The sequence below is a fragment of the Xiphophorus hellerii genome, chromosome 1 (genome assembly GCF_003331165.1).
Source record: "Xiphophorus hellerii strain 12219 chromosome 1, Xiphophorus_hellerii-4.1, whole genome shotgun sequence".
Lineage (NCBI taxonomy): Eukaryota > Metazoa > Chordata > Actinopteri > Cyprinodontiformes > Poeciliidae > Xiphophorus > Xiphophorus hellerii.
This window is the reverse complement of record NC_045672.1, coordinates 14,251,288-14,279,088: the sequence shown is the minus strand read 5'-3', so window position 1 is coordinate 14,279,088 and position 27,801 is coordinate 14,251,288. Positions and strand designations below refer to the sequence as shown.

General features: G+C 39.3%; 2 protein-coding genes across 5 annotated transcripts; both read left to right on the top strand.

Annotated features, from left to right (window-relative positions):
- Positions 1-331: 331 nt before the first annotated feature.
- gnai3 (guanine nucleotide binding protein (G protein), alpha inhibiting activity polypeptide 3) lies at positions 332-27,801 on the top strand. 2 transcript variants are annotated; one of them, XM_032572920.1, is made up of 9 exons: positions 332-951; positions 11,389-11,431; positions 11,908-12,049; positions 12,139-12,296; positions 14,175-14,303; positions 15,996-16,125; positions 24,821-24,974; positions 25,247-25,456; positions 26,942-27,801. In XM_032572920.1, the coding sequence occupies exons 2-8, from the start codon at positions 11,427-11,429 to the stop codon at positions 25,435-25,437; spliced, it is 909 nt and encodes a 302-aa protein (XP_032428811.1). In that variant the 5' UTR covers positions 332-951; positions 11,389-11,426; the 3' UTR covers positions 25,438-25,456; positions 26,942-27,801. The 2 variants fall into 2 exon arrangements, with proteins under 2 accessions (XP_032428811.1, XP_032428804.1); XM_032572913.1 differs by having other exon boundaries at positions 332-970.
- LOC116726248 (uncharacterized) lies at positions 17,074-23,698 on the top strand. Of its 3 annotated transcripts, XM_032572889.1 has the most exons (3): positions 17,074-20,187; positions 20,311-21,792; positions 21,938-23,698. In XM_032572889.1, the coding sequence occupies exons 1-3, from the start codon at positions 17,980-17,982 to the stop codon at positions 22,061-22,063; spliced, it is 3,816 nt and encodes a 1,271-aa protein (XP_032428780.1). In that variant the 5' UTR covers positions 17,074-17,979; the 3' UTR covers positions 22,064-23,698. The 3 variants fall into 3 exon arrangements, with proteins under 3 accessions (XP_032428780.1, XP_032428788.1, XP_032428771.1); XM_032572897.1 differs by having other exon boundaries at positions 17,074-20,140; positions 20,311-23,698; XM_032572880.1 differs by having other exon boundaries at positions 20,311-23,698.

The window sequence follows — 27,801 nt, the reverse complement described above, 5'->3', positions numbered from 1 at the left end:
ATTTAGAAGCCTAATAAAAGAAAAATAGACTTGAGTTGCGTTGGCAAAATGTATCATTATCTTTCAAGCCAGTAGGTAGGCCAACATAAATAATTAATATTTATTGTATTCAATAAATATGGGCAAATATGTCTATCATTAGAATGCTGTGTTGTGCATCACAAGCTGCAGTTTAGTTCTGAGTCACTTGAGGGCGCCATTGCATCAACAAAAACTTGAACTTTTAAATCTAAAACTGACAGCATAGAGAAACACACGCGTCCCATCATCGTATTTAGCTTCAGTAAAACTAGGTTCATTGGACCATTTTCTTTCCCGTCTGCTTGTGGAAGCGACTACATTTCCCAGAAGGCTAGCGGCTGGATTTTTTTGCTTGTTTTTACTCTTGTTCTCAGTTTGCAGCTGGAACAACTGGATCAACTCGCTGCTGTAGTGGTTATGTTAATACATATACTTTTTTTCTTTTTAATCTGATGCCTATTTGAAGAAGTTCCTTTAAATAACTTATTCAGTCGGTTTTGTTTTATAAGAAAATTTACTCCAGGATCCACAGACACATTTTTGGAGATTATTATTATTATTATTATTATTATTTATTTTTTCCCCTTGTTATTAAACGCTCGGTCCGGACAGGAGCGTCAGGGTTGCAGCCTGGTGAGTTCAGCAGCATCACACTGAGGGTTGAACTGGACGCGGCTCTCGGTGCCAACGCCTTTCCCTCTCTCTGCGCTTCTCCTCCCGGCCGGGGAAGTTCAGCTCACACCGAGCCAGGAGCAGCAGACCAGTGCGGCGTCCGAAGCCAATATCCGGAGCAGAAAAAGTTGTTTTGGGGGGGGAAAGAAGAAACAGAAGATGGGCTGCACGATCAGCGCCGAGGATAAAGCCGCGGTGGAGAGGAGTAAAATGATTGATAAAAACATACGAGAGGACAGAGAGAAATCATCCAGAGAGGTGAAACTGCTTCTACTCGGTATGAAACCATACCTGATGCTTCTTCTTCTTCTTCTTTTTACTGCTTTAATGCCTTTATGCAGAGTCTGTAAAGTTACTTTTTAAAATTTTCCATTCCTTCACCGCCACTTATTTAGTTTGCAGGCCTGGGAACTCCAACACTCCTCCCCTTTCTCTGGGAGCCTGGAGTCATCGTTTCTTGAGAAAACTGTCAGAAAGAAACCAGATGTTGGTCAAAGAGCAACTGCAAGCGCTTGGCTGGCCGAGGGGCTTTCTCTCAGCGTAGAGTTGTTGAAAAGAATAAGAACAGCATGCTTATATAAGAGGACAAGTGCAGTCGTTTGTTACTGAAGATGTTGGCAACAGACGCAGCTCTGTTTCACTTCAGGTCAACAGAAAAGCTGAACAACAGCTGGCTCATCAATCCAAAGAATGTTGCAATGAACAGGAAGTATTTCTGGATCTGCATGTAAGCTAACATTCATAGCTGCATCTAATTAGACAAGAACATCATCTGGAAGTTCGTTTATTTAGTGATTTAGTTGGAAAAGTCAAACTTTTATAGAATAGAGTTGTGCTTACTTGTATTAAATTTGATGATTCTGACGCACAGTTAATGAAAAACCATAAAACAGTTTTCTCAGAAAAATAGATTATTACTTTAGACCAAAACAAGATGGATTTTTTAATACGTGCTGTCTAACAGTCACTGACACACTGCACAAGGAGGGTAGGCCAAAACACTTCACTACTTTAGAAAGCCGCTGTTGACATAATTCTGTATTCAGCATTTAAATGGAAGATTTAGTGGAAGGAAAATAATTGGTACAAACTGGTGTACCAAGCAAGAGGGATAGCAGCAGGCTTGAAAAGCATTGTGAAGCTCTTAGCTCCATTTCACTTTGAGTTTTCATCCTTGAGGAGATGTCTGTAAGTTAACAGAAATAAATTCCTGCTTTTCACATTTAAGACAGCTGAAACAAATTAACTTCATGATCAACTTCAAGAAGTTAATCTGTTGCAATAAATAGCATCTTTCATGTCATGAGAAAACTTCAAGAAAGCACTCTTATTGCCCATCTTTTCATCCTGTGTTTTTCTCTTTCCATGTCTATTAAAATTCACCAGTTTGCTCGTACAGTAGCCCATGTTGGTCAAATTAAACTTTATATCTTTTCATAATGTTATCCCAAATTCTAGACTTTTAGGAGGAAAGTCGTCAGCATCATTCTGCTGCTCTCTCTATGCTGTATGTTCGAACGATTGCACCTGAATATATCAGCATGTCTTAGTGAATGTAGATTAATGGTATGAACTTGATTAACACATTTTAAGAGCTGTACTCTTTCTCTTCCACTATGTTCAATCCACTGCTTTTAAATCCTGAAAGAGCTCCATGTGAAACCAGACATGAGCCGGAGGACGTGGTGCGCCTCATCTAACTGGGGCAGAAGATCCTCCTGGTGAATCTCTGTGTGTGTCTGCATGGAAAACGTCATCTATATATGCACAACAAAATTGTATTAAGTTGACATTACTCTAAAGAAGAAGATATTCCGGTTGCATAAGTTACATGTACAGCCTTGTTACAGTGCCTCTGAAAAGTTAAGGCCCCTTACATATTTTCAAATTTGTCACATTAAATGTATTTTATCAGGATTTTATCCAACATTTTGGGGGGAAAAAAAAGAGAATGGAGCTCTAACTCAAAAAAAAATGTGTCACAAGTGATTGAATTAAGTTTGTCTTTATTTACATTTGTTTAACTTGACAACTTAAAAAGCTTGATAAGTAAACTCAGATAAGCTTAATTTGATCACACGTGACCAATTAATGCAATATATTTAAGTTGGATCAACTGTTCTCTTTAGTTTAGATCAAAACAAAGCAGAGGAAGAAAATGAGTCAGATTTGGTCTTGATTTTAGGTTAAATCAGGTTTAATTTTTCACATTGGCAGAAGCAGTTTGATCACTTAAATTGGTTCACAATCTTCAACCAGCTGATATGATTTTTTTTTTTATTCACTTAACTCTCTGCTCATATGTTGCTGCTCTCCCAGCGAACCTGTCGCTGTGGGTGATGGCCACACAGAGATGCCAGGAGGATTACACTCCCAGCTGCGCTCAGCATTTCCAGCTTGTTACAAACCTTTAAGCCGCCCAAACCCTTTGCAGCCAAACTAAAAGGAAAAAACCAACAAAAAACTATGATAGACGTTCAGAAAATTGGCAACTATAAAAGATGACAAGAAAGCAAAGCTTAGTGGAAGCAAAATATTAACAAATTTGGAATATTATTAATTTTATGTTCCACTTCTGAAACACATTCAAAATGAACTTCACAAAGCTATAGAAAAATGATTTACGCCCAAAATGATTATAGCATCCCATCGTATTGGACTCTGTCAGTATTTTCATTGTTTATGCAACATTTGTTTCAGATAATCTACTTAGTGCTGGACTCAAACATCTTCTCAGGGTCATCAAGAGTAGCAGATATGTAATTAGATGGAGGATTCTGAGGACAGATGTGACATGTTGGGTCATGCTGCAGGACGTCCTGAGCAGCTGCAGCAGAATGCATTTTAAATTGCATAGAAACATCTCCGCTCTGCAGTCGTATTTCTGAAGCAGTGAAATGTGTTTATTAGTGATAATCTAATGAGGCAGACATGGTTTGTCTGAGGAACGGACGAACCTGTCGGTAATAATCACACAGAAGCTGAATCAGCGGGTTAATCGATTCTGAGCAGGGAATCTGATTTGTTTTGACGAGACCAGAGGAGAATATACCACTTCCCTTACAGTTTACCTTTCTGCAGAAATCCCACTTCACATCAGTTGTTATCGCCAATGGCAACCGCTGGCAGCCTTTGCTCTATATCCACTCATTGCTGTTGCTATAATGGATTTTCTTACTTGTTCTCCCTCAACTATTTTTGTTCTAGATCCCATCTCTGATTTCACAAAGCATTTTTTTTCCACATAAAGCACTTCCTCTCATTTCTGAGTTTCAGCCCACAACTCTGAGTCAACTGTTCCCCTTATAGATTGTATCTCCACTCTTGTACGTCAAAGACCCTGTTTTCGGTGTTGCATGACAGAAAAAAAATATTCATATTCCTTGAATAGCTCCACATTTTGTCATGTTTCAACCTCTGCCTGTGCAGAGTTGGGATTCAGGGACGGACTGGCATTCGGGACTACCGAGGATTTCCCCAGTGAGTTAGCGGGTGGGTGGTTTATCTCTTAGGGGAGCTTTTTTCACTTGACCTGAAGACACACCTAGCAGCGATTGTTTTGTGACGCCATGTTGCCTCAAACTATGCCACATCGACTTTGTATTAATTTATTTAACCTTCTTTTAAACTTTTGTACATCATCTCCGCTCTGGTCAGGTGGATCTCCTTAGCTGCAGCACGTGAACAAGGGCTGCAGGGCCAGATGGCTGGCAGTGAAGTGTGCAGAGCAGAAAAACTTGCCCCTTAAAGACCAGCCACCAAAAACAAATAGCATCTGCGGCGCTTAATAAAAACTCAACAGTCACGAAATGGAAAAGCTTTGTTCCTACTATTGCCACATAAATGAAATCTGCCTCTCATGTCCAACAGAGAGATGCGCAGTGCAGTGGCTCCAGCTCGTCATGCAGGGCCGGTCAGATGTGGTATAAGGTCTTGAATTTGACTTGTGGACTCCTGTTCCAGTTAAGAACATTAGTACCAATAACAACGTCTCAATATAGATTTGTTGAAATCTGACAGACTGAGCCAACTTTAATTGATTCACTTTATTTGCATAAGACTGAGATTACACTGTCATAAACATGACATTACGTGTCATGGAGTCTTCATGAATGTTTACGACTGTTGTCATGACGTGTTTTTTGGCAACTAATGACACATGTAGTGCAAAGTGCATTAAAAAGTGTCAAATTAGCATTATTTTGTAAATAATTTTGTTTTTATGCAGAGTTGCATTAAAACTCACATTAAAGTCAATTAAAAGAGTCAACTTTGCAATAAAAGTGCCATTATTTGACGAATGATAGCAGTCGTAAACATTCATAAAGACTCCTTTATGTTCATGACAGTGAAATGTCAGTCTTATGCACACCCCTTCAAATAAGGTGTTACCAGTTTAATTTACTGGGCTTAAAAACAACCACAGATCATTGGTTATGATTTGCTGAGTCGTAGGCTACTTGTGAACAAAGCAAGCTCAAACACTAGGATTAAATTTGCTGCATCAGATTGTAGCTATGGTAACACAACCGGCATCTGTCATGTCATTCCTCCGTGGAACATCACCTGCCACTGATACTTTAAGCAGCATTAAAGAAGTCTGCATTAGCTACGAAGTTGTAGCAGTGAACTTCTTTTGTCTACACTTAATACTTATTAGGATAAAGTTTTAAACAGTTTGAAACATCTTGTGTGTCCCTCCCAAAGCTTGTTTTGTCCATTCCTGCAGACAGAACAGGTGCAAAGCAGCCATGCCACTATTCTCCACTAGAAGCATTCTCCATTTGTGCCCAAGCTTCAATTTCCTGGTTGATGTGCTGAGATGTCGGGTCAATATTTACTAATGTTCTTTCCTCTTCTTATTATTTGTTTTCTGAAGTGCGCCAGTCCCTCGTGCAGCAAAATGCCCACGAAACAATATGCTACCTCCGTACTTCACAACTTTTGAGGAAGTTCTCTGGCTTACAAACTTCCACCTTTTTTTTCAAAATAGAACAACTGTCATAACGGTGAAACACTTAAATTTCAGATTCATTGCACCAGATTCTCCAAAAGTTAGGATATTTTCTTTAGGTTGATTTTTAAATTACAATCTGGCTTTTTAAGTTGTTTTTTTGGAGTCCTGGCTTCTTCCTCCCAGAGTGGCCTTTCTGTCCATGTTCACGCTGGATGTTTTTATTACTGTGGATAATCTCTTACCATCTTCAGTCAGAAACTTAACAGGGTCTTTTTCTTTTGCTTAAGGATTAATTTTCACATTTTGACACATTCACCTCTGTGATTCAGAACCTATCCTCTTCCCAAACAGTGCGATGCCTGGATGTTTCCACGTGAACATAATTGTTTAAACAGATACACTTGGAAATTACCCTAAATGGAAATTACCCTCGAGGATGAACCAGACTTGTAGGACTCCACCGTTCATGATGAACTATCTTCACAGGTTGTTTTCATATTCCTACGATGTCCGATGTGGCTCCAATTAACTCAACTGTTGTGAATTAACCAATCAGAATGGTACAAAGCGAAACGCATCGTCACTTCATCTGGGCTTTTCCAGATTGTTCAATTTATGTAAAGTTATGAATTTCCAAACAGTAACAAAAAGATGTTTCTTATTATTGTAGCATTTCTCAAACATGAATATTTTTGGCATTTCTCAATTACATAAAAAAAGGAAAAGCTTAGTTTCATTTGGTGTTAGGAAGCACATCAGTAAGGAAGCGTGGTTATGTCTCTTTGGGTGGGTTTAGGCTACACTTTAAAACTTGTTGGCAAAACATGTGAAACTTGATCCACGACGTGTACTTTATGTTGGCCTTTCTTTTAAAATCACAAAACACTGAAGTTTGTGGTCGTTACGGGACAAATGGTAAAACATTTAAGGGACATGAATACATCTACATTGTTCCAGTCCCACCTAAAAAGGCTGGTTGTTTGGAAACATTTATTCTGAAATACTAACCACAGAGATGTTTCCAGCCAATCACTCTGCGTCTGTGCTGGTGGAGTAGGACTAAAGGGGGAAAACAAGGAAAAAATGTGGCTGCTGCCCGTTATTGAAACCACAGAGTTTTAAGAGCCCCTACTCTCTTCCAATGAAACCGTTCTCCTGTTTGACCACAAACAACGAATCATGAGAAAAGTCCAAAGTTTAGATTCCTGTTAAAAGAGGCTCGGTTTGAAGTCTTGCTTCTGTGTGGGTGTGAATGCCTGTGCAGAGTTGGTTTGTGAACTGGCAGACGTCCAGCGTTGGTAATCAGCCAAGAAATGCAGCGAGTGAGGGAACTGGTGGCTGTGAGGACCGAGGATCTGAATCAGCGCAATTTGTCTTCTCCTGTGACCGGCTTAGATCTCTTCTGCTGCCGTCAGCTCGACCAAACAATTCCAGGATTTAATTCCTGTTGAACAGCAATCTGAACACAATATTCAGCTCTGATCCCCCTTGACAATATCCAGCTGCTGAAGGCGACAGGAATGTGCTCTGACACCTTTTTCATACAGATCAATGCTATGCCAATTACTTTTGTGTTTTGACACAGCTGCTCCCTTCAGGAAAACACCAGCAAAAATATTTTTAATTCCACCGCCTGGAAAACGTATGATGCAGTTTCTGACGATTTACAAAGCAAAGCAAACATGGGTCTGCTGCTGCCATGATGAACTAAGATGATGTGTTTATGGAAATAGTTTGTCTTAAGCTGTCTGAGTTTGAGCTGCAGTGTTTCACATGTACACAAGCTTTCACTGCTCTTTAACCCAATGAGAACTGGTGCAGCTTATTCATGCTTCCCCCTTTCAGAAGTGAAAGCAAAGCGAGTTCGTTTTACCCAAAGCCTGCTCTTTTTAAATCACAGTTTGGAGTTTTCGCTGCTGAATCAAGTGCGAACCTCAGTCCTTGAGAACAGAGGTTTTTATTTCCAGCACATGTTTTTGGATCAGAGTTGAAGAAATGTGCAGGTTTTAGGGGAGATGCTTTGAAAAATTGATGTTGTTTTGTTTAGAGTCAGCTGCACGGGGATGATGGCATTGCACAACTCGATAGCTGCTGCAGGAGCGAAATTACAGAATTGCAGATTAAAATGTCCCCTATCAGTACCTCGATTATCTGTTTTCCCTGTTGGATTGTTTTTAAAGAGTTAAATCCGGAATGTAATGATTTGTCAGTCAATGTAAATGTTTCTGCTCAGCTCAGCTTGGCTTTGTTGGTTTTTGGTCATTCTGTAATGCTTTGCTCCTCCGGGTTTCACCTGGGTGAATCCATAAATACCCTGAGACTCCCTCTAAAAACTCCACATTTTACTAGTTCAGAAACCAAGTATTATATTATAAAATGACTATTCTTAAAATCAAGAAAACTACAAACAATCCTAAACATTTTCTTTCTAAAACTGCTATGCAACATCAAGTTTTCTTCAGTCAGAGGCATCCTCTGATTTCCTGTAATACAGACATCTACAGGAGATCTTTCTTGCCCACAGACATCAGTATTTACAACAACCTTTTGAAGAACCTTACAACAGGACTAACAACATGTAATTTATTAAAGTATATTTGAATTTGTATTAAAGATACCTTATTAAGATAGCCTAAAAATACAGCTAAGAGGTTTAGGTTTTCCTTTTCCTGATATTGTGCCTGGTTAGTGTTCAGCTTCACAGCATAGTTACAGTTAAGTATGAATATCTCTTGCGTTTTTTCCTTCATGTTGGAACACAACAGCCAAAAACCTTTATTTTGTTGGTGTTTTATGTGATATGCTAAATCAATGAACTGCATAAATGTAAAGTGGAAGAAAAATAGTAATAGCTATCAAACAGCTTTTCTTACAGAATCGAAAACATTGGTCTGTGTATTTAATTTACATAACGTGTTTCACTAGTGAATTGAATAACTGAAATAACATTTTCTGTGATATTCTTATTTATTGAATATTACTGCAGTTTTGCTGTTAAGAACTAAGTTAATATGGTAGGCCTGTGGTGTCCAAACATTTTATCACAGGGCCAAAATTATTAAGTTGAAAGAACTTGAAGGCCAGAAAAAAATATTTTTTAACAATTAAAAACCTAAAAAAATGCGCCGCTAATTTTATTCACCTGCTGAACAATAAACAAATCCTGCAGTCGTTAATTAAATGAATAATGTAGTCTGATTCTTGTGGTAAATGATTGACAAAATTATTATTATTATAAAAACGGGTTTGCACATTTCCTATTTTCTTCGCCTAGAATTTTATTATTTGTCCTGTATTTCCAATTTGGGTCACTATTTCTTCGATAGTGCTTGCTGCATCAAGCAAAGTTTAACAAAATAATTTAAAGCACATTCAGGCCCACCCAAGTCTGTTTTTGAGTAAATCACGCTGGTTGTATTCGGGGATTTTTGTTTTGAAATTAAAAAGAAGAAAACATTTACCACTGTGAGGAAATTCTACAAATCCAGTCCATTTTTTTTTGCCTTAATTAAAAACAAACTGAAGTCTCCTTCTCTGTTTACCAGCTGTTGGATCCAGTCATTTTTGTGGCATGCAGCTGAATAAGAACATTCCCATAAATATTAATAGATGCAGTGCAGAGTTCCTGAAACAACTATTTTAAGGTTTCCTTTGTATATAAAAAATAAAAAAGTCTGTAGCACGGCCAGCAGCAGGGTTGGAAATGCAGAAGAGAAAAACAATTTCTGCATTCTTAAGATTTGACTAAAGATAATCAGCTGAAGTTAAATGGCGTTCCACCTTCCACATGTTTCTTCCAGCAGAGTTTCATGGTTCCAGTCACACGACACATCGTCAGTCACAAGTGTAACAGAAAAATAACAATAATAATAGGAGCCGAACTAGCATGAGGCCTTCCTGTAAACCGTTTCCATCAATGTGCAGAGCTGGGTTTGGGCCCGCCAACAGGTTGGCGTTTGGCTCAAACTGCTGTCACACTCTTTGAGTCGTTTGTGTTTTTTGGTCGGTCGCTCCGCTCCCTGAAGCCCAGCACAGCGCGATATGTGGAAAAAATCACGGAGGCAGCCAGAGACATGGCGGCTGCTTCCTGTTTGGCTGATTGTTGCGCAAATTAATTGTTGGAGTGAAATTGTTTCCCTGCTCTGCAGTATTAGAATATCACTCATCGTAATGGAGGCTTTGGGAAGGTTTGACCTCTCAGTCATCAGTTAATCATCCGTCACAGATCCCTGATATTGTATTGTCAAAGTTGAAGTTAATCTCATGTCAGCGTCTGATGATCTCCTCTGTTTTTTACTCCTACCAGCTGCAGAACTGTGCAAAAGTCTCGGTGCATCCATTTTTACATATAACTTGTTTCTGTGGAGACAGATTTCCTTGTGTTTGTTGTCTCAGTTTTACTTTTGTCCTTTAATGTGTACATAAAACTAAATACAAATTCATCTTTAAGTGCTTTTTCTATGAAAAGAAAACCAAAATAGAACAAAGGGCTGAAAGACAAAAGAGTGTATTGGCATCAGGCATTCGTTACTAGACACAAGCTGTCATGATGTAGATTAAGTAGATGACACATCATCATCAAAAGGACAGGGGAAAACAGTCAGAAATAATAAAGAAACGGATACATGTGCATCTATGGGAGAGTTTCAAGGTAAAAACCCGACACTGAGCGAAACAAATATAAAACCCTGCTGCTGGTAAGAATTATTATTATTATAAAATCTACAGAAATGGGCAAGAAAAATACTTGCTGAATTTATGTTTGGAAGAACTGACTTTTTGTCATCTTCAATAATTTTTGTAAAAACAAATTTAAATTCAGGGTTTAAATAGACACGAACTCTTTTCTAATTGCTGCTACAGTGTTAGTAAATATTGATTACAAAATGCTAACATCTTAGCACAAATTAGAATCAACATGGGACTAAACTTAATTTGACTTACATGTGAACATATTGTTTATATTATATCTTTTAAATCAAATGTATATGACTGTATGTGTTCCTAATAGAGGTTTATGTTATAACAATTCATCCATTACAAGTGTTTATTAAAAATATAGAAAATAATCAACGACAATCAAATTGAATAAAAAGACTATCTATAAGAATGACAACATATATTTAGTTAAAATAAACATATCAGATTCTAGAATAATCTGCAAGTTAAATAAATAAAACTTTGTCATATTTCACACTGTATCATGTTGAAATCAATATTTCTCTGAAAATTATAATACTAGATGCTTGTATATTAAAACAATATTAACTCAGTAATAGCGATTGGTAATTTTATCACTAGAAACACCCAGAAATCTTGTTTAATTTTCAGTGAAAAATCATTTTCTATTAATTTTCTGAAACTTTGTCCACACCTCAATAAATTATTATGTACAAAACATATGCTGTTTTAAAGAGGTTGTCAATATCTTGCTTTAACAATAAGTTTTGCATGTTGTTAAGTGACCCTGCTCTCTGCTGAATAGAGACAATTTGCATCCAGAAAACATTGTTCTATTTTAGACATTTTTTTTTTATTTTCTAATGAATGACAGATCACCAGTCCCTCCAGCATGAACGAATGACGAATTCACTCAGTACACTCACAAAATGGAGAATGATTGATTAAATGACATCAGATTATTTTCACTATTTTAGACCATCTGAGCCCCAAGGTATTACTCTGTAATAATGCCAAGTATTAATGCTTCATTTTACCTCTTTCTACTATTTTTTCAGGTGCCGGGGAATCCGGAAAGAGCACTATTGTCAAGCAGATGAAGTAAGTCCAAACTTTTATCACAATCAGGATGCTGGTGTCCATGGCTTTTTACACTTCCTGCAGGAATCCCTTCTGCTATTTTTATTTCTCTCCGATGAAAGACAGGCTCGCTTGCTCTTTTAGTTGCCACATTGTTGAGCTCATCTGTCTGGAAAAATTGTAGCAGCATGGTGGAAACTTTACTTTGTGCCAGTCAGGCAGCGAGGAGGAAGCCCCCTTTTTTTTTTTTGCAAATCACGTTAAACAAAGGCCCCAGAGGCTGGTTGTTGGCTGGCAGGACCTGAATAGAGTCGGCCGGTTCCCACGTTAAGCATGCCGTTTGCTCGCTGAAGCTCAAAGTTCAGCACTAATGACAGCGAGACATGAGATTTGCCAAACGTGTAATTAGATATGAGACTGTTAATCCTGCTGCTTGTCTCATATTCCATATTCATTTGGGAATGTGAGAGTCTGTTCTGATTTCATTTATGCTTTAGAATCATCCATGAGGACGGCTACTCGGAAGAAGAGTGCAAGCAGTACAAAGTAGTGGTGTACAGCAACACCATCCAGTCCATTATGGCCATCATCAGGGCGATGGGGCTGCTGAAGATCGATTTTGGCGATGCTGCCCGGGCGGTAAGTTAACAGCCTCCTCCTCACTTGTGGCTTAAGTCAAGCGCAGGAGTGAGTTTGCAGCGTCAGCAGTTGCCGATCGTGTTTTGCAGGACGATGCGCGTCAGCTGTTCACCCTCGCGAGCACGGCGGAGGAAGGAGTGATGTCTCCGGAGCTGACCGCCGTCATCCGCAAGCTGTGGCGCGACAGTGGCGTCCGGGCCTGCTTCGACCGATCTCGAGAGTATCAGCTCAACGACTCGGCCGCATAGTGAGGACGTCACAGTGGGAGCGCTGCGCATTAATTAGTAGCTCCAGATAAGAGCTGAACACGTCTCAGTTGGTTATAAAAATGACACTTCCTGACCTCTCAAACTAGGGGTGTGCTGATAAATCGGCCCCAATTTTGAAAGATCGTGATAGGCGGATACTTTAATGTGAAGCTGATCTTATCCATAGATCTTATCTACAGCCGCTGTCCTCTGTTGCTCTGCCGTGAGAGACGGCTGACAGACCCACCAGGTCATGTCTGCACATTTGCTAACAACAGTCACCCCACTGTTACCGACTCAGCAACTCTCCTGCTATATTTACCAACATTTCAGGTCAGGCTTTTTAAACCATCCAGAAAACTACAATCAGCTCACCCTTATCTCTAACACTTTCTCTGGACTGCATGTTTTCACACATTGCGATGTTACAACCACAAACTTTGGTTAATTTTATTTGACAGACCAACACAAAGTAGTGAATAATTGTGAAATGGAACAAAAAGATATGAGGTTGTGAATACAACTTTTTGTTTGACCTCTTTTACTCTGAGAGCCCTTAATAAAGTCCAATCATCAGACAGCTATTCTGTGCAGTTCACCGAGGAACACACCAGACGGGTGAGGGGTGAAGAGGGATAAAGAAGAATTTAGGTATAAAGTAATTCTTTGTGCTCACTGCTCAATCGGAAATTTGAAAGGATATGGCACAACTTTAAATCTACCAAAACACTGATCTCCACTCGAACTGACAGAATGGGCAGGGACAGCGGTCAGAGCTCGCCAGGTCAGGTGTCAGAATCTGTGGTCAAGACAACCATCAGTCTTTCTGGTGCAGCAATAAAGCCACTGCTGAGAGATCAGATGGCACCGAATGCAAACGTTTTGGCCAAAACACTGGTTGAAAATTAACTCAACACATCGACCCTAGACATACAGCCAGGAGGAAAAGGTTTGATCACAACATTTTCTTGCAGTAGAATGACCCAGTCAAAGTCCAGAAAGACATCCAAGTGGTGGTAAGACTTGAAAATAATCAACACTCTTCATACAACCTCAAAGAGCCAGAGCCATTTTGCAAAAAAGAATTTAAAAAAAGATCTAAAGCCCCTCCGCTCTGTCAATATTTTAATTTGTTAAAAAAGATCTTGGACATTTTTTAGAAAAATATGTGATATACTACTGTTTGTTGGTTTATCATATTAAATTATTGTAAAATACTCTAAAATTTGTGGCTGCAATATGACAAAAAGGGGTGTGAAGACTTTTGCAAGTCGCTGTATTTTACCACTCTAGTAATGAAACATGTTACAATAGTCAACCACTGAGTGAAACAGTGTTTTACTTGAAAAAGCAAACAAAGAGCCTAATATAGCCTCTGTCTTATATTACTAATCAAACACAGATGCAGCCCATGCAGTTCTCTGTTTTCTCCGGTCTGTTTTACTTTATGTCACACCCATCCTGAGCGAAAATCTCGCCCAGTGTGAAGGACGTGTTCTTTGTTGTGCAAACACCCGAGTTGTCATGACTCTCTTTGCGCTGCGAGCAAACCCTGCGACAAGACGAACCAGTGGAGTTAGTCTGTTTTTACTCAACCCACCAGAAGCCAGTGTTTATCATCCATGAAAATATGAGCCCATATTTAGTATTGCTCCGTGGCGTCCTGAGATGTTTTGCTCTAAGTATATTGAGAGATGTTTTCCTGTCGAGCATGACTTTTTTTTTTACGCTTTCAAAGCCTCTTGAGAATGAAGTTAATTTGCGTGATGTCGAAAGGCGGTACAGACAAACATTTGATTAGTGAAAACAAAAACAGCTTGGGTTTTTCACAAACATAAATATTTGCTGCTACATCATGTCCTTCTTTTGTCCCTCAGCTACTTGAACGCGTTGGACAGGATCTGCAAACCGAACTACATCCCAACTCAGCAGGATGTGTTGCGCACCCGGGTGAAGACCACAGGGATCGTGGAAACTCACTTCACCTTCAAAGATCTCTACTTCAAGTTAGTATTGATGAATCATGGCAGAGCTCAGCCTGCAGGGAGTTTTTGTTGCTATAAAAAAACTCCTCTTACACTTAGAGACCAGCTGTGTTTGTTTTAAATGGTGGATGTGTTCGTTGTTCAGTTTACTTGTCAAATGCTTTTTGATTGTTTTGTGGAAATTGCATACTTACAAAACATAAACGCATAAAGACTCGTCACACCCCTAGAAGTTTTTCACATTTCTGTTACAGTGTCACAAGTTTTTTTTGTTGTTTTTTTTATGTTGAATTTTGCACAAAGTCGCGGGCAGAGGGAAGTGGAATGATGCAACGCTGAGAAATGTGGCATGTACTCGTCCTTTTGTCTTTGCCTAAGTTGCTCAGGTTCAGTCAAATTCCACAGAGAGCATCTGTGAACACGAACTTGCCAAAGATTGTCAGTTTAATTTAGCTCTGGACTTTGACTAGGCCATTCTAATATTCTTTGCATTGTAGTTCTGGTCATGTATTTAGGATATTTTTCCTGCTGAAAGGTGAACCTTAGTTATAAGTCAGATTTTTAGCTTCATCCGTATTCCCATCACCTCTGACCATCCTGCAGGTGCCTGCAGAAGAAAAGCGCCCCACAGCATGATACTGCCACCACCATGTTTCCACCGTATGCTGTGTCCAGACTCCAGGGCAATGAGGAGAGTTAGTTTTCTGCCTCACAGAGGTTTGCATGTTGACCAGAACAGTTTGAATTTGATCTCATCTGACCTGTAATGTGATTTCTTATGGCTTTGTTAAGAAACGACTTTCCATAAAGCCCAGATTTGTGGATTGCATGGCAAATATTGGCCATGTTTACAATTCCTTACACCTGAGCTATGGATCTCTGCAGCTCCTCCAGAGTTACCATCTACCTCTTGGCTGCTTCTTTCATTAATGTTCTCCTTGCCCCTTACGTTTAATACTTTTAGGGTGGTGGATCGAACAAAAAAAATTAATGACATTTTATTTATGCAAGATTTTTTTAAACTATGCATTATTTTTTTGTCCAATGTAATGGACAAAACACTTTGTGTTGGTTTATCTCATGAAATCCCAATGCAATATGTTAGGTTTGCAGTTCCAGCATGACAAAGAAAAGGTTTTAAAACCTTTGTGAGGCACTTTTATTATTTTCTTTTGAAACTATTCTGTCCGTGTTCTTTTCCCCATTTGGCTGATGTTGCTTTGATTTGACACGCAAACCATGGCTTATCTTATAAATCCTGATGAATTTTTGCTCTAATGCCATATGAGCCACCTTTATAATTATATTGCTTCCCTCCTCTTTACATTATTTTATTTTTCCCTCCAGCTTCTGTACTCTGAAATATTGGTAAAGCATTAACTGTAACAACATCGGTGCTCAGAACCTCAAAGTGTGCAATCACTGAATTGGTGTCACAGGACAGGGCGTTCTTTCATTTCGTTTCTGTGTCAGCCTGGGATAGATTTGGTTTGCCTGCAGAGCGCCTCAGGTGGAGCCGGACGCGGCGCACACACGAACAGGAGATTACAAAGTCAGGTCGCCTGCATGGCGTCCGCGTATGCGCTCTGTGTGCCTGAGCCCCGGATTATGAAACCTTGTAAACCTGATATTAAAATGACAGTAGAAGTGATCTGAGTAAACTCATCTGTTAATGCACTAAGTCTCTGCTTTTGTGTTTGTGTGTGTCTGCAGGATGTTTGACGTTGGCGGTCAGCGCTCAGAGAGAAAGAAGTGGATCCACTGCTTTGAAGGAGTTACCGCCATCATTTTCTGCGTGGCGCTCAGTGACTACAACCTTGTCTTGGCTGAGGATGAGGAAATGGTAGGTGATGGATGCGCGGTTGTCAGAGTGGCCATGAATTTGGGATTTATAGCCACACGATCAATATTTCGCGGCCGTAAGTTAAAAAGGTGTGCCGGTGTGGAAAATTAAACTGTGGCTGCACCGTAAACAAGCCGGCCAGGACTGGAAATCAGTCAAACTCACATCAACATTCAAGTCACTGGTTTCCAATTAGTTTTGCCTTTTTGATGTAATTTATGGTTTAGCTGGATCAAATTCCCCCTGAAGACAAACCAAGTCCTGCTGCACTTTCTGCTCATAACTCGGAGACTTCACAGTAAGCGTTGGTGCTGTTTGGGGGTTTCCCTGTTTTTTCAAGTCACATTTGTTCCTCTGTGGGATTTTATTTTTATTCTTTATTGCTGCAGAAAGTCCCTGAACTGTGTTGAGATCAGCACCAAAACACGAAACAAGCAATGGACCAGGTGACTCTGAAATGAGCTGATTTTATTTTTACTAGCCAGCTAGGGAGTAGGATAAGTCAAGTTAATACATTGACAAAATAACTGAGGAAACATAAACATCCTTTTTTCAGCCAACACTGTCTTATGGGAATCTTTGTGTCAGATTTTTGTGGTTGATTAGTTTAGAATACCAGAAGGCTGAGATTTGTGTTAACGAATCCAGGAGTTTGCTGTTTATGTTTGGTCAACACTCCCCTGCAGAACATTTTAATAATTGTTTTCTGATCATTAATGTTGACTTTTAAAATGTTTAGAAGCATAAATAGCACCACACCCAGGTCAAAATATATAAAACAATTTAAAATAAATTGATTTGTGTTTGGACACTTTCAATAGTGTCCCAACACAAATAATAGAGGTTTTAGAACGACTTTGCTTTAAAAGTGTCATTATTTACCAAATGATAGTGTAGGAGCTATTTCTCCATTATTTTCAGTTAAAGTTTAGAATGTAGATTATTTAGTTTATTTTTTTGTTTTATAGTTGATTTATAATTAGAATGTTTATTTTGTTGTTTCTAAATAAGTTTTTGGTTAGTAATTCACTTAATTAGTTAATTGATTTCAGTTTGGGAAGTGGGTGTGTTTCACAGTATAAATACGTAGAGTTTAGATGAGTCTTTAGGCACATGGGTGGTCATATGGTTTTTTACCTGTCTGTCTGTCCGTCTGTCATCAGTCAGTGTTATCAGTGAGAACAGGTGCAGGAGTTAGGATAGGTTTATCCGAAGCCTGTAACTTGTTTTAGCAAAAGATTGAATAAAAGTAAACTAAGAGCATTTTGACTGTTTGACCTTTGTTGTACTGCGTAAACCAGAACCCATGATGCCCAGTATTGACTGTTTGAGTTTATTTCATTTTGTTTTGACCACTTTTTGAGATTTGAATTTTTTTGATTTTGGAATTAAGTTTTCGGGACAAATAGTCAATATACTTCAAGTAAAAAACCCGACCTTGGCATTTTTGATACGACAACAAGTAAGAAAGACGATCCTGGAGTTTAATCAACCGTCTCAAGTTGGCGGATGGCTCCGTAAAGTTTGGAGGAACCACTTCCTTTGTTCTCTGGACGCCGAAAGCTGGAGGAAGCGGCCACGCCCACAAGCCATGAAGGTGCTTCACCTCCAAGCTCTAAACGCTCACGTCTTTCTTCAGTGACAGCGGTATGTACAATGATTGCTAATGCTGTAAAGGAAAACGGCCAAACGACAGGAGTTTGATGATAGCGATCAACGTTACCGTACAAGTTTGTCAACATGATGAATGAAAGACTGAGTTAAAGCGCTGCACCTTTACGCACAGCCATTGACTTTTAAAGAAAAAGGAAAGTTATAGACAAAACTGCAAGCAGTTCAAAGTGTTTGGCTAAAATGTCTGATGTATTGAAAGCACAGTCAACCAAGAGTGATTCGGAGATTTCATCTAAACGAAGTATTAAAATGACTGAGAAAGGCTTGATGTCTTGTATAAAAATGTGCCAAGATAAAAGAATTGCTAAATTGAAGCAAGCAAGACGAATAATGGACGATTTAAATATTTTGATGGAGTCAAATGATAAAGCTGACTCAGTGAATTCTCTTCTTGCTACATTTATTCAATGTTCTCAGGATGCAGAGGCGTCTCATAAAAACTTAGCAAGTTTGCCACTCCCCTCTGATGAACTCATGAAACAAAACGAACATTTCCAGAATAAAATGAGTTCTTACCACGAGTTTACTGAGCTTGTCAGGGGCTGGTTATGTGAACGGGAGAAGCCCTTTGTGCAGCCCAGTGCAGATGATTACGATCAAGACAAGAATGATGTTAACGCAATTAATCCTGAAGACAGCGCTTCCAATGTGCGCTCTGTAAAGTCTAAGTCAGGCTCTCAGGTGTCCCGTGTCTCCTCTACATCTTCGGCTCGCATTAAAGCGGAGGCCGAGAGAGCGGCGCTGCTGGAGCGCGCTGCAGGACTCAAAAAGAAACATCAGTTGGAAGCGCAGGAGGAAAAGCTAAAACAAGAAAAAGAGCAACTAGAACTTGAGACTGAGTTAGCGGCTGCTAACGCGAAACTTCGTGTGTTGGAAATAAATTCACAGTGTGGCTCAAAATGTTCTGATGGCATGAATTCGTATATTGAAAAGCGCAATTCCAACATGGCGCTTGATCCTTGTGCCAAAGTATTCGTTCCAGAGAGAAATATGGACGATTTTAAAATGGCTTCTGCCATCGTTGAGAAACCAGTTGTTAGGCTGAAACAAAAGCCACCAATTCAAAGTGTTGATAAGCCACAAAGTGTCTGTGATGAATTAACTGTTCAACAAATCAGTATTATTGACATCATGCAGCGGCAAAATGACATCACTGCCATGTTGGTTCAGCAAAACCAAAACTCTGTCTTGCCACCAAGAAACATCCCTGTTTTCGATGGTGATCCTCTTCAATATGAATCATTTATAAGAGCGTTTGAGAACAGCGTGGAGGCCAAAACGTCTAATTTGAGTGACTGTTTGCACTTTTTAGAACAATACACTAGGGGGCAGCCTAGAGACCTTGTGCATAGTTGCCAGCATTTGCCGTCAGAACTGGGCTATCCTAGAGCTAAAAGTCTTCTTTCTGAACATTTTGGAAACGAATATAAAATTGCGCAGGCCTACATGGACAAAATTAACAATTGGCCAGCTATTAAAAATGAGGACATTAAATCACTGCAAGCATTTTCTCTGTTTCTTAAGGGATGCTCAAATTTAACAGAATATGTTACTCATTTGAAAGAATTGGACTTGCCATCAAATATGAGGAGCATAATCCTAAAGCTTCCCTATAAAATGAGAGAGAGCTGGAGAAATGTAGCCTGTGACCTGCAGGAACACAGGGGTCAGAGGGCATTATTCATTGATCTGGTTGTTTTTATTGAAAAACAAGTTAAAGTTGTATCTGATCCACTGTTTGGTAACATTATAGATCTTCAACAGCTCAGCTCTAAAAACACCCACAGCAGCTTTACCAAACAGAAGAAAAGGGGGAATAGTTTTGCTACAAATGTTCTTGCAGTAAAAAATGAAGATCCATCTGAAAATAAGAACAAGTCCTCAAAGGGTTATAGCTGTTTGTATTGTCTCCTAAGTAATCATACAATTGACAAATGCTTTAAGTTTAAAGACAAGTCACATAAAGATAAAGTGAACTTTATTAAGGAAAAGGGAATGTGTTTTGGCTGCTTAAAGGTGGGTCACATAAGCAGAGAATGCAGAGGTCGCTTGGTCTGTTCTGTTTGTCACCAGCAGCATCCCAGTGTCCTGCACATCGACAAGGAGAGTACAGAGGTTTTCTCCAGACATCCACAGAATCCTCCAAGTACCACCTCCACAATGACTCAGACCTGTGGTCATGTCAGGGTCTGTGATGAAGATAACTCAAACCTTTCTATTGTTGCAGTTCAAGTCAGGAGTCCAAAAACGAACATCACTGTGCAGACATATGCATTTTTGGACCCAGGAAGCACAGGAACATTCTGCACTGAAAGTTTGGCCTGGAAGCTGCAACTGAAAGGTAAAAGAACAAGCATCCAACTGCAAACAATGGGACATAAAGATATTGCGAGTACAAACATTATCTCTGGACTTCAAGTGGCAGCACTTGATAGAAATGATTTCATTGACCTTCCAGATGTCATGACACAGAAATTAATGCCTGTTTCAAAGCAAAATGTTCCACAACAGGAGGACATCGACAAGTGGCCATACCTGCAAAGCATCAAGCTCCATGACATAGATGCTGATGTAGATCTGCTCATTGGCACAGACGCACCTAAAGTAATGGAGCCATGGGAGCTGATCAACAGTCAGGAGGAAGGCCCATATGCAGTTTGGACCCGAGTTGGATGGGTCATCAATGGTCCACTCCGGAGTGAGAGGAACAAAACAGGCTATCATGCTTTCACTGTAAACAAGATTTCTGTTAAACATCTGGAAACAATGTTGATTGAACAATACAATCATGATTTCAATGAAAAAACATCCCAAGAGCAAATTGAAATGTCTAGAGAAGACATCAAGTTCATGAATATCATGAATAATTCGGCACAATTAAAAAATGGACATTATTGTATTGATTTGCCTTTTAAGTCTGAAAGTTCCGTCTTGCCTATTAATCGTTGTGTTGCAGAACAACGTCTTCTGAGCCTGAAAAGAAAGTTTAACATGAACAGCACCTTTAAGAAAGATTACATTGCATTTATGAATGACATGCTATGTAATGGATATGCTGAAATTGTACCTGATGATCAATTAATGGGCAATGAGGGCAAGGTGTGGTACATACCCCACCACGGTGTTTATCACCCCCGAAAAGGCAAATTAAGAGTTGTTTTTGACTGTGCCGCAACATTCAAGGGAACCTCACTGAACTGCCAGCTGCTACAAGGACCTGATCTGACTAACTCAGTTGTGGGAGTTCTTCTGCGTTTCAGACAAGAGCCAATAGCAGTTATGGCAGATATTCAAGCTATGTTCCACCAGGTTTATGTTCCAGAGAAACACAGAGACTGTCTTCGCTTCCTCTGGTGGCCCAATGGTGACACATCGCAAGTTCCACAGGAATATCGGATGACAGTACATCTGTTTGGAGCAGTGTCCTCCCCAAGCTGTGCAAATTATGCATTAAGAAGAACAGCAGAAGATAATGCTCAGCAGTTTCCAGCTGAAGTGGTCAGTACAATCAAGCATAATTTTTATGTGGATGACTGCTTAAAATCTTTGCCTACAGAAGTGGAAGCAATAAAGTTTGTTCAAGATTTGACATCTCTTTGCAATAAAGGAGGATTTAAGCTCTCAAAGTGGCTCAGTAACAGTCCCGCCATTCTGCAAATGGTTTCGGGCAACACCAAAGCAAAAGAAATGTTAGAAATGGATTTGGAGCTTCCAATGGAACGTGCACTTGGATTGCAGTGGTGCCTTCAAAGTGACTCCTTTAAATTTAAAGCTTCCCTTCCAGAACGGTCTCGCACAAGAAGAGGAATACTGTCAGTGGTGAGTTCACTGTACGATCCCTTGGGGTTTCTTGCTCCCTTCATCATCACTGCTAAATTTCTTTTACAAGAGCTCTGCAGGAGAAACTTGGGCTGGGATGATGCAGTTCACCATCATTTTTCCAAACAATGGACTGACTGGCTGGATGACCTGAAGAGGATCTCAAAGTTTGAAGTGAGTCGCTGCATTAAACCTAAAAATTTTTGTCCTGTTACAGCACAACTCCACCATTTCTCCGATGCCAGCCAAGTGGGGTATGGTACAGTGTCGTATATAAGATTTCAAAGTGAGCATCATGTGCATCTGGCATTCCTCCTAGGAAAGGCCAGAGTCGCTCCCCTCAAGCAGACAACCATCCCTCGACTGGAGCTCACTGCAGCCGTCCTTGCTGTACGACTGGACCAACTGCTTCATAGAGAACTGCATCTTCTCTGTGAAGATGTAATTCTGGAGGCATCTGTTTTTTGGACAGACAGCACCACTGTCCTAAAATACATTTGTAGTGAAGCAAAGAGGTTTCATACATTTGTTGCAAACAGAGTGTCAATCATTAGAGAAGCTACATTAGCTAACCAGTGGAGATATGTGAGTTCCAAAGACAATCCAGCAGATGAAGCATCAAGAGGGATGAGAGCAGAGGACTTCTTGGAGCACAGCAAGTGGATTGATGGTCCTGAGTTTCTGTACGACTCTGAAAACAAATGGCCTAAGTTGGGTGTAAAGTATGACTCACTTCCTGTTGCTGATGCTGAAATAAAAAAGGATGTGACTGTTAATGCTGTTGTTGAGGAGGCTAAAAACCCTACCAGTTTTTTCATCTCCTACTTCTCATCCTGGATGAAGCTAAAAACATCTGTAGCCTGGGTTTTAAAGCTTAAAGAACTCCTTCTTCAACTGTCTCAGAAAAGAAAAGAGTTTTCTGACATGATGCATGAGTCTGCAGAAGACGCAAACATTAAAGAGCAAAAGGTGTTGCAAAAGATGCAGCAGTTTAAAACTATGCTAAAAATCCAGTGCTTAACATCTGAAGATTTGACTGCAGCAGAGCATTTCATTATTCTCTTCGAACAACATCACAGGTTTGAGCCAGAGATCAGCGCACTCAGAGCCAACAAGACAGTCTCCAAAGACAGCCAGCTGTATCGACTCGATCCAGTGATCGATGAAGGAGTCCTCAGAGTGGGCGGACGTCTTAAAAAAGCTGCTATGCCATTTGAAATTAAGCATCCAGTCATCCTGTGTAAAAACATGCATGTGGCAACGTTAATTCTGCGTTACATTCACCATCTGCATGAAAGACAAAAATGGATGAGACGGAAAAGAAACATCTCTCCTGGAGACATTGTCCTGATCGCAGATGCTACTGCACCTCGAGGATGTTGGCAGATGGGGAGAGTCCTGGCAGTCAAAGCTGATGGAGGAGGACTGGTTCGTTCAGTGCAACTGCAGACCAAAACCAGTGTGTTGGAGAGGCCAGTGACGAAGCTCTGTCTGCTCCTGGAGGCATCTGCAGACTAAAGACATTCTTATTCTTTCTACTCTATCCTATTCTATTCTTTCTTTTTTCTCTTGCAGGTTCGTCATTATGGAAATGAAGGATAAAGAAGAATTTATGTCTTTGCATTAATGTAGGACAATATTGAGGTTGTTAGAATAGCTCCTTTAATTAGAGATTTAATTGTGATTTAATGCACAATTAGGGGCTGGAGTGTAGGAGCTATTTCTCCATTATTTTCAGTTAAAGTTTAGAATGTAGATTATTTAGTTTATTTTTTTGTTTTATAGTTGATTTATAATTAGAATGTTTATTTTGTTGTTTCTAAATAAGTTTTTGGTTAGTAATTCACTTAATTAGTTAATTGATTTCAGTTTGGGAAGTGGGTGTGTTTCACAGTATAAATACGTAGAGTTTAGATGAGTCTTTAGGCACATGGGTGGTCATATGGTTTTTTACCTGTCTGTCTGTCCGTCTGTCATCAGTCAGTGTTATCAGTGAGAACAGGTGCAGGAGTTAGGATAGGTTTATCCGAAGCCTGTAACTTGTTTTAGCAAAAGATTGAATAAAAGTAAACTAAGAGCATTTTGACTGTTTGACCTTTGTTGTACTGCGTAAACCAGAACCCATGATGCCCAGTATTGACTGTTTGAGTTTATTTCATTTTGTTTTGACCACTTTTTGAGATTTGAATTTTTTTGATTTTGGAATTAAGTTTTCGGGACAAATAGTCAATATAGATAGTCATACACATTCATGAGGACTCCGTCATGTTCATAACAGGTGTTATTTCATGTTAATTGCAGTGTCATGTCAGGCTTATGCACACCCCTTCAAATAAAGTGCTACCGAATTGTTAATTTGTCAAGTTCTGTTTCTACAATACACACAGAACCCTATTTCTGTAAGCCGCTCTTCAAAACTGAAAAGACAAGAGTCCATGTCGTAAAGCACGGCAGATGTGTGCTGATCTTCATAAGTCAAGAAAATGCTACAAGATAATAAATACTTACCAAACGTTCCCCTTCACGGCAGCAACAAGAACAAAAAAAGTAAACAACTGGAACTTGACGACCAGCGCTGGATTAGTACTCAAGTTTATTTTGTCTCCACTTGTTGTAAAAGATGATGAAGAGAGACAACCAAATAGGCATCTCTTGAAGTCTCCACAGAAATTACATGTTTAGCGATCAACATTTCTTTACCAGCTGTGCTAGTAATTGTGAGAGGCAGCGTAGACATCCGTTGTGTTTCCTTGTGTTACTTAAGGCTTACAATATATGGTTGATGTGGTTATGACAAATTGTGAAACAAGATTTATTGTTGGCTATCCTGCTTTCTTTAGATGAGCCAATGAGCTAAATTTAATAATGAATGACTACAACTTGCTGTATGTCTTTTTAAAGTTGTGTTTACTGGCGATGCCTCCTTTGTGAAATATGATTTTATGGCCTTGTTTTCTCACAGCGTAACATGTGGCATTTCATTATGAGCCGCAGAAAGTCTTTGCTTCAGCTAACCATGAACAGCCATGAGGTTCTCTCTGTCTTATACGAGGACTTTCATACCCGCTGGCACTGACTAGTTCTGTGCTTGCAAGGTTTTAAAGGGCCGTAAAACGAATCAGAGTTAAGTCTGTAACATGTGAAACAGTCATGCGTAAGGAAGGACTATTCGGGGTGAATTCACTGCAGATGTCCTCCACAGAACCGGATGCATGAGAGCATGAAGCTGTTCGACTCCATCTGCAACAACAAGTGGTTCACACTCACCTCCATCATCCTCTTCCTCAACAAGAAGGACTTGTTCGAAGAGAAGATCTCCAAGAGTCCGCTTACTATCTGCTACCCCGAGTACACCGGTGAGGCAAATCTCTTGGTTCTGCTGAAGATTTCTTCTTTATACACTCGGATTTCCTGCTACTGCTCCTTTATTTAGTCCATCTGAGAATTTATTTTTAAATTCATTCAACTTCTAAGATTACCTCAGTATTACAAAAAATACCCTAAAGTTAAGGGAAAATACCTTATTAGATCAGGAGACATAACATCTAACGTCTGTGACGGTATGGACAGCATTATGCAGCGATACATACTGTATATATATATATATTTTTTTTTCTTTTTAATATAGGTGAGAACTCCTACGAAGAGGCAGCTGCTTATATCCAGTGCCAGTTTGAAGACTTAAATAAACGAAAAAGCACAAAGGAGATCTACACCCACTTCACTTGTGCCACAGACACCAAGAATGTGCAGTTTGTGTTTGATGCCGTCACTGACGTCATCATCAAAATCAACCTGCGAGAGATTGGACTCTACTGAAGCTCCTGCCACCTTCCAGGTCAGCGTTCTGACTTTCAGCTGTGCTGCTAATCACATATTGACACCATCTGTTCGTTCAGTTGTCAGATCGCTCCTTGTTCAATCCTACACTAATCTAGGGCAGGGAAATATTTGGATTTCAAGGTGTTATTTCCTTTTCCATTTTCCATGTGTGGTATCTGTCTATCTGGCCAGGCAGCAGTAGGAAATATTTATTTTTCTAAGAATATCACCAGCTGCGGACTGACACTCAGCGATTGCTGAGTGGCGGGACCAAAGTTTGGTTCGGGTTGCGCTTAATAAAAAACAATCCATGCTGTTCGTGCAGCTCCCTCAGGTACACTGTTGGCTGAATTTTTCATAAACTGCAGCTGTGATAGGGAGAAGACAGACACCTCCACCAAAAACCTCTTTCGTTCATCATCTGAACGCCGTCAGTGCAGAGACACACCAGGCGGCACACAGGGGTTATGCTTGCCAACATCTGCATGTCCTGTCGCTTTAAACTCCTGCATATCAATGAGAAACAGCCTGAAATATGACAGACAAAGCAACTTGTAAAAATACTCAGAATGTTAGCATATTTGTTTTTCATGAACGCCCTGAAAATATGATGTTGTATGGCAAATAAATTTTTTTTTTTTAAATGACCGTTTTAGCATCTTTTATCCAAACACATTTAGACTTTTATCTGCTTTGTGGTTTGCATTAACTGTTCACATTTAAACAGCAGCATAATAGTTTAAACATTGTGTAACATCCAAACTGAGAGCTGTGTGTGATTACACTTATTTAAAATGCATGAATTTTGTATAATTTGCCATTGCTACATTTTGTACCAATACTTTTAATGGCCGATAAACTTAGTTTAGTGTAGAACTGGGATTATTTTGCTGAGTGGACCTGCTGCTGTAGTGTCTAGTTTGGTACAGGATTGGTGGAAATGTACTGAAGGTGCAGATTCATTACATCACAGCAGCTCATTTCAGATCATATTTAATACACAGTTCCACTAGCGGATCTTGGTACTGTTACGTCTTAGTCATTTTTATTTTCGGGATTAAAACATGAAACATGTTATCATTAGTCCTAAAAAAAATATCTCTGTTTTATTTTAAAAAATAAAAAATGTTTTGGATCAGCCCATAAAGTCCTAAGATTAATCTTACAAACTGTCTGTAAAGGAAGCTAAAGATTAAGAGTCGAAGCTCATCGCCAAAAATAAATAATCTACAAGTGAAACTATAAATATGGTTTGGTTGCTGTATTCTAATAAAAATTTTAAATAGATTATTAAGGTTGAAAGGTTTAGGTTATTATGCTGTTTTGTTAACTTTTGACACATGCTTTTCTCATTTCCTATCACAAACATTTGTTTTTGGTGATATGACAATAAGTTTAACTCTAAATGTGGCAGAGGTATGAATGATATGAGCTGTTTATGATGTCGTTCTGTTTCTGAGCAGTGATGTGTGATGTGTAATTATGTTTGTTTTACTTGCAGGTGATTTGAGGGAATCTGGACTTCTGAGGTGTCTCGATGAATTGGAGCATAGTTTTTACTAAAGACTACATTCATTGCCAGGCGGGATCTAAAGGGCAACTCTGGCCACTTTTCTCTCAGTAAAGATGATTACTGCGAGTCCAGCTGTATTTAATATCTTTTGGTTATTCAGACACAGGAAGTCTCTGTTGCTTTTATGTTCAGTATGTAATCTGCACAAGGACTAAAATGGATCGTTTCAAAGAATATCCATCGCTACATTTCACAGTGGTTTATGAAAGTTAGGTTCACAGTTCTGTTGTGTCTCGTCTTAAATGTCTGTGTTTTGCTTTTGATGACTTTTTGTTTTTGTTAAGTTCTGTTTTAATTATTAGAAGCAGTTTATAGATTTAATATTCCCACCTTTGGATATGTGAATTTCATGACTTTTGATTTTGGAAAGATTTTGACGTGAGCCGTTTATAAATATATGTGACGTAATTGTTTGAGTTTGAAGGTAGATAACTAGAGTCCAATGAGGTCATTTCCCCACCAATAGTCCACTTAGTTATTTTGACTTAAACTAGAACAGAATATAGTGAACAATATGTTTGAAACAAATCACTGAGGAAATCAATATGAAGGGACATTTTTATTTTACTCTGCTTGTTTATTCTTATTTCATTTTTATTTGGACTATAAATGTTGAGATATTATTGAATCAGTAAAGGTCATTGTCTGTTTTTTTTAAGGTAATATTATGCTGTAAACATGGAAGTTGGTGTCATTTCTAAAATATAAAGGAGATACTGCAGTTTTACTCTTTAGCCATTTGCCACTGCTGTGTAGTCATGGTAAAAAGAAAATTTCCCTAAATGTCA

Bases quoted from the DNA above. Each gene is read 5' to 3' on its own strand.
- gnai3 (XM_032572913.1), top strand. From the start codon at position 853: ATGGGCTGCACGATCAGCGCCGAGGATAAAGCCGCGGTGGAGAGGAGT. The intron at 16,126-24,820 runs GTAGGTGATGGA...TGTCCTCCACAG, and splicing joins TGGCTGAGGATGAGGAAATG to AACCGGATGCATGAGAGCAT. The intron at 24,975-25,246 runs GTGAGGCAAATC...TTTTTAATATAG, and splicing joins CTGCTACCCCGAGTACACCG to GTGAGAACTCCTACGAAGAG.
- LOC116726248 (XM_032572880.1), top strand. From the start codon at position 17,980: ATGTCTGATGTATTGAAAGCACAGTCAACCAAGAGTGATTCGGAGATT. The intron at 20,188-20,310 runs GCGAGTACAAAC...GTTCCACAACAG, and splicing joins CAATGGGACATAAAGATATT to GAGGACATCGACAAGTGGCC.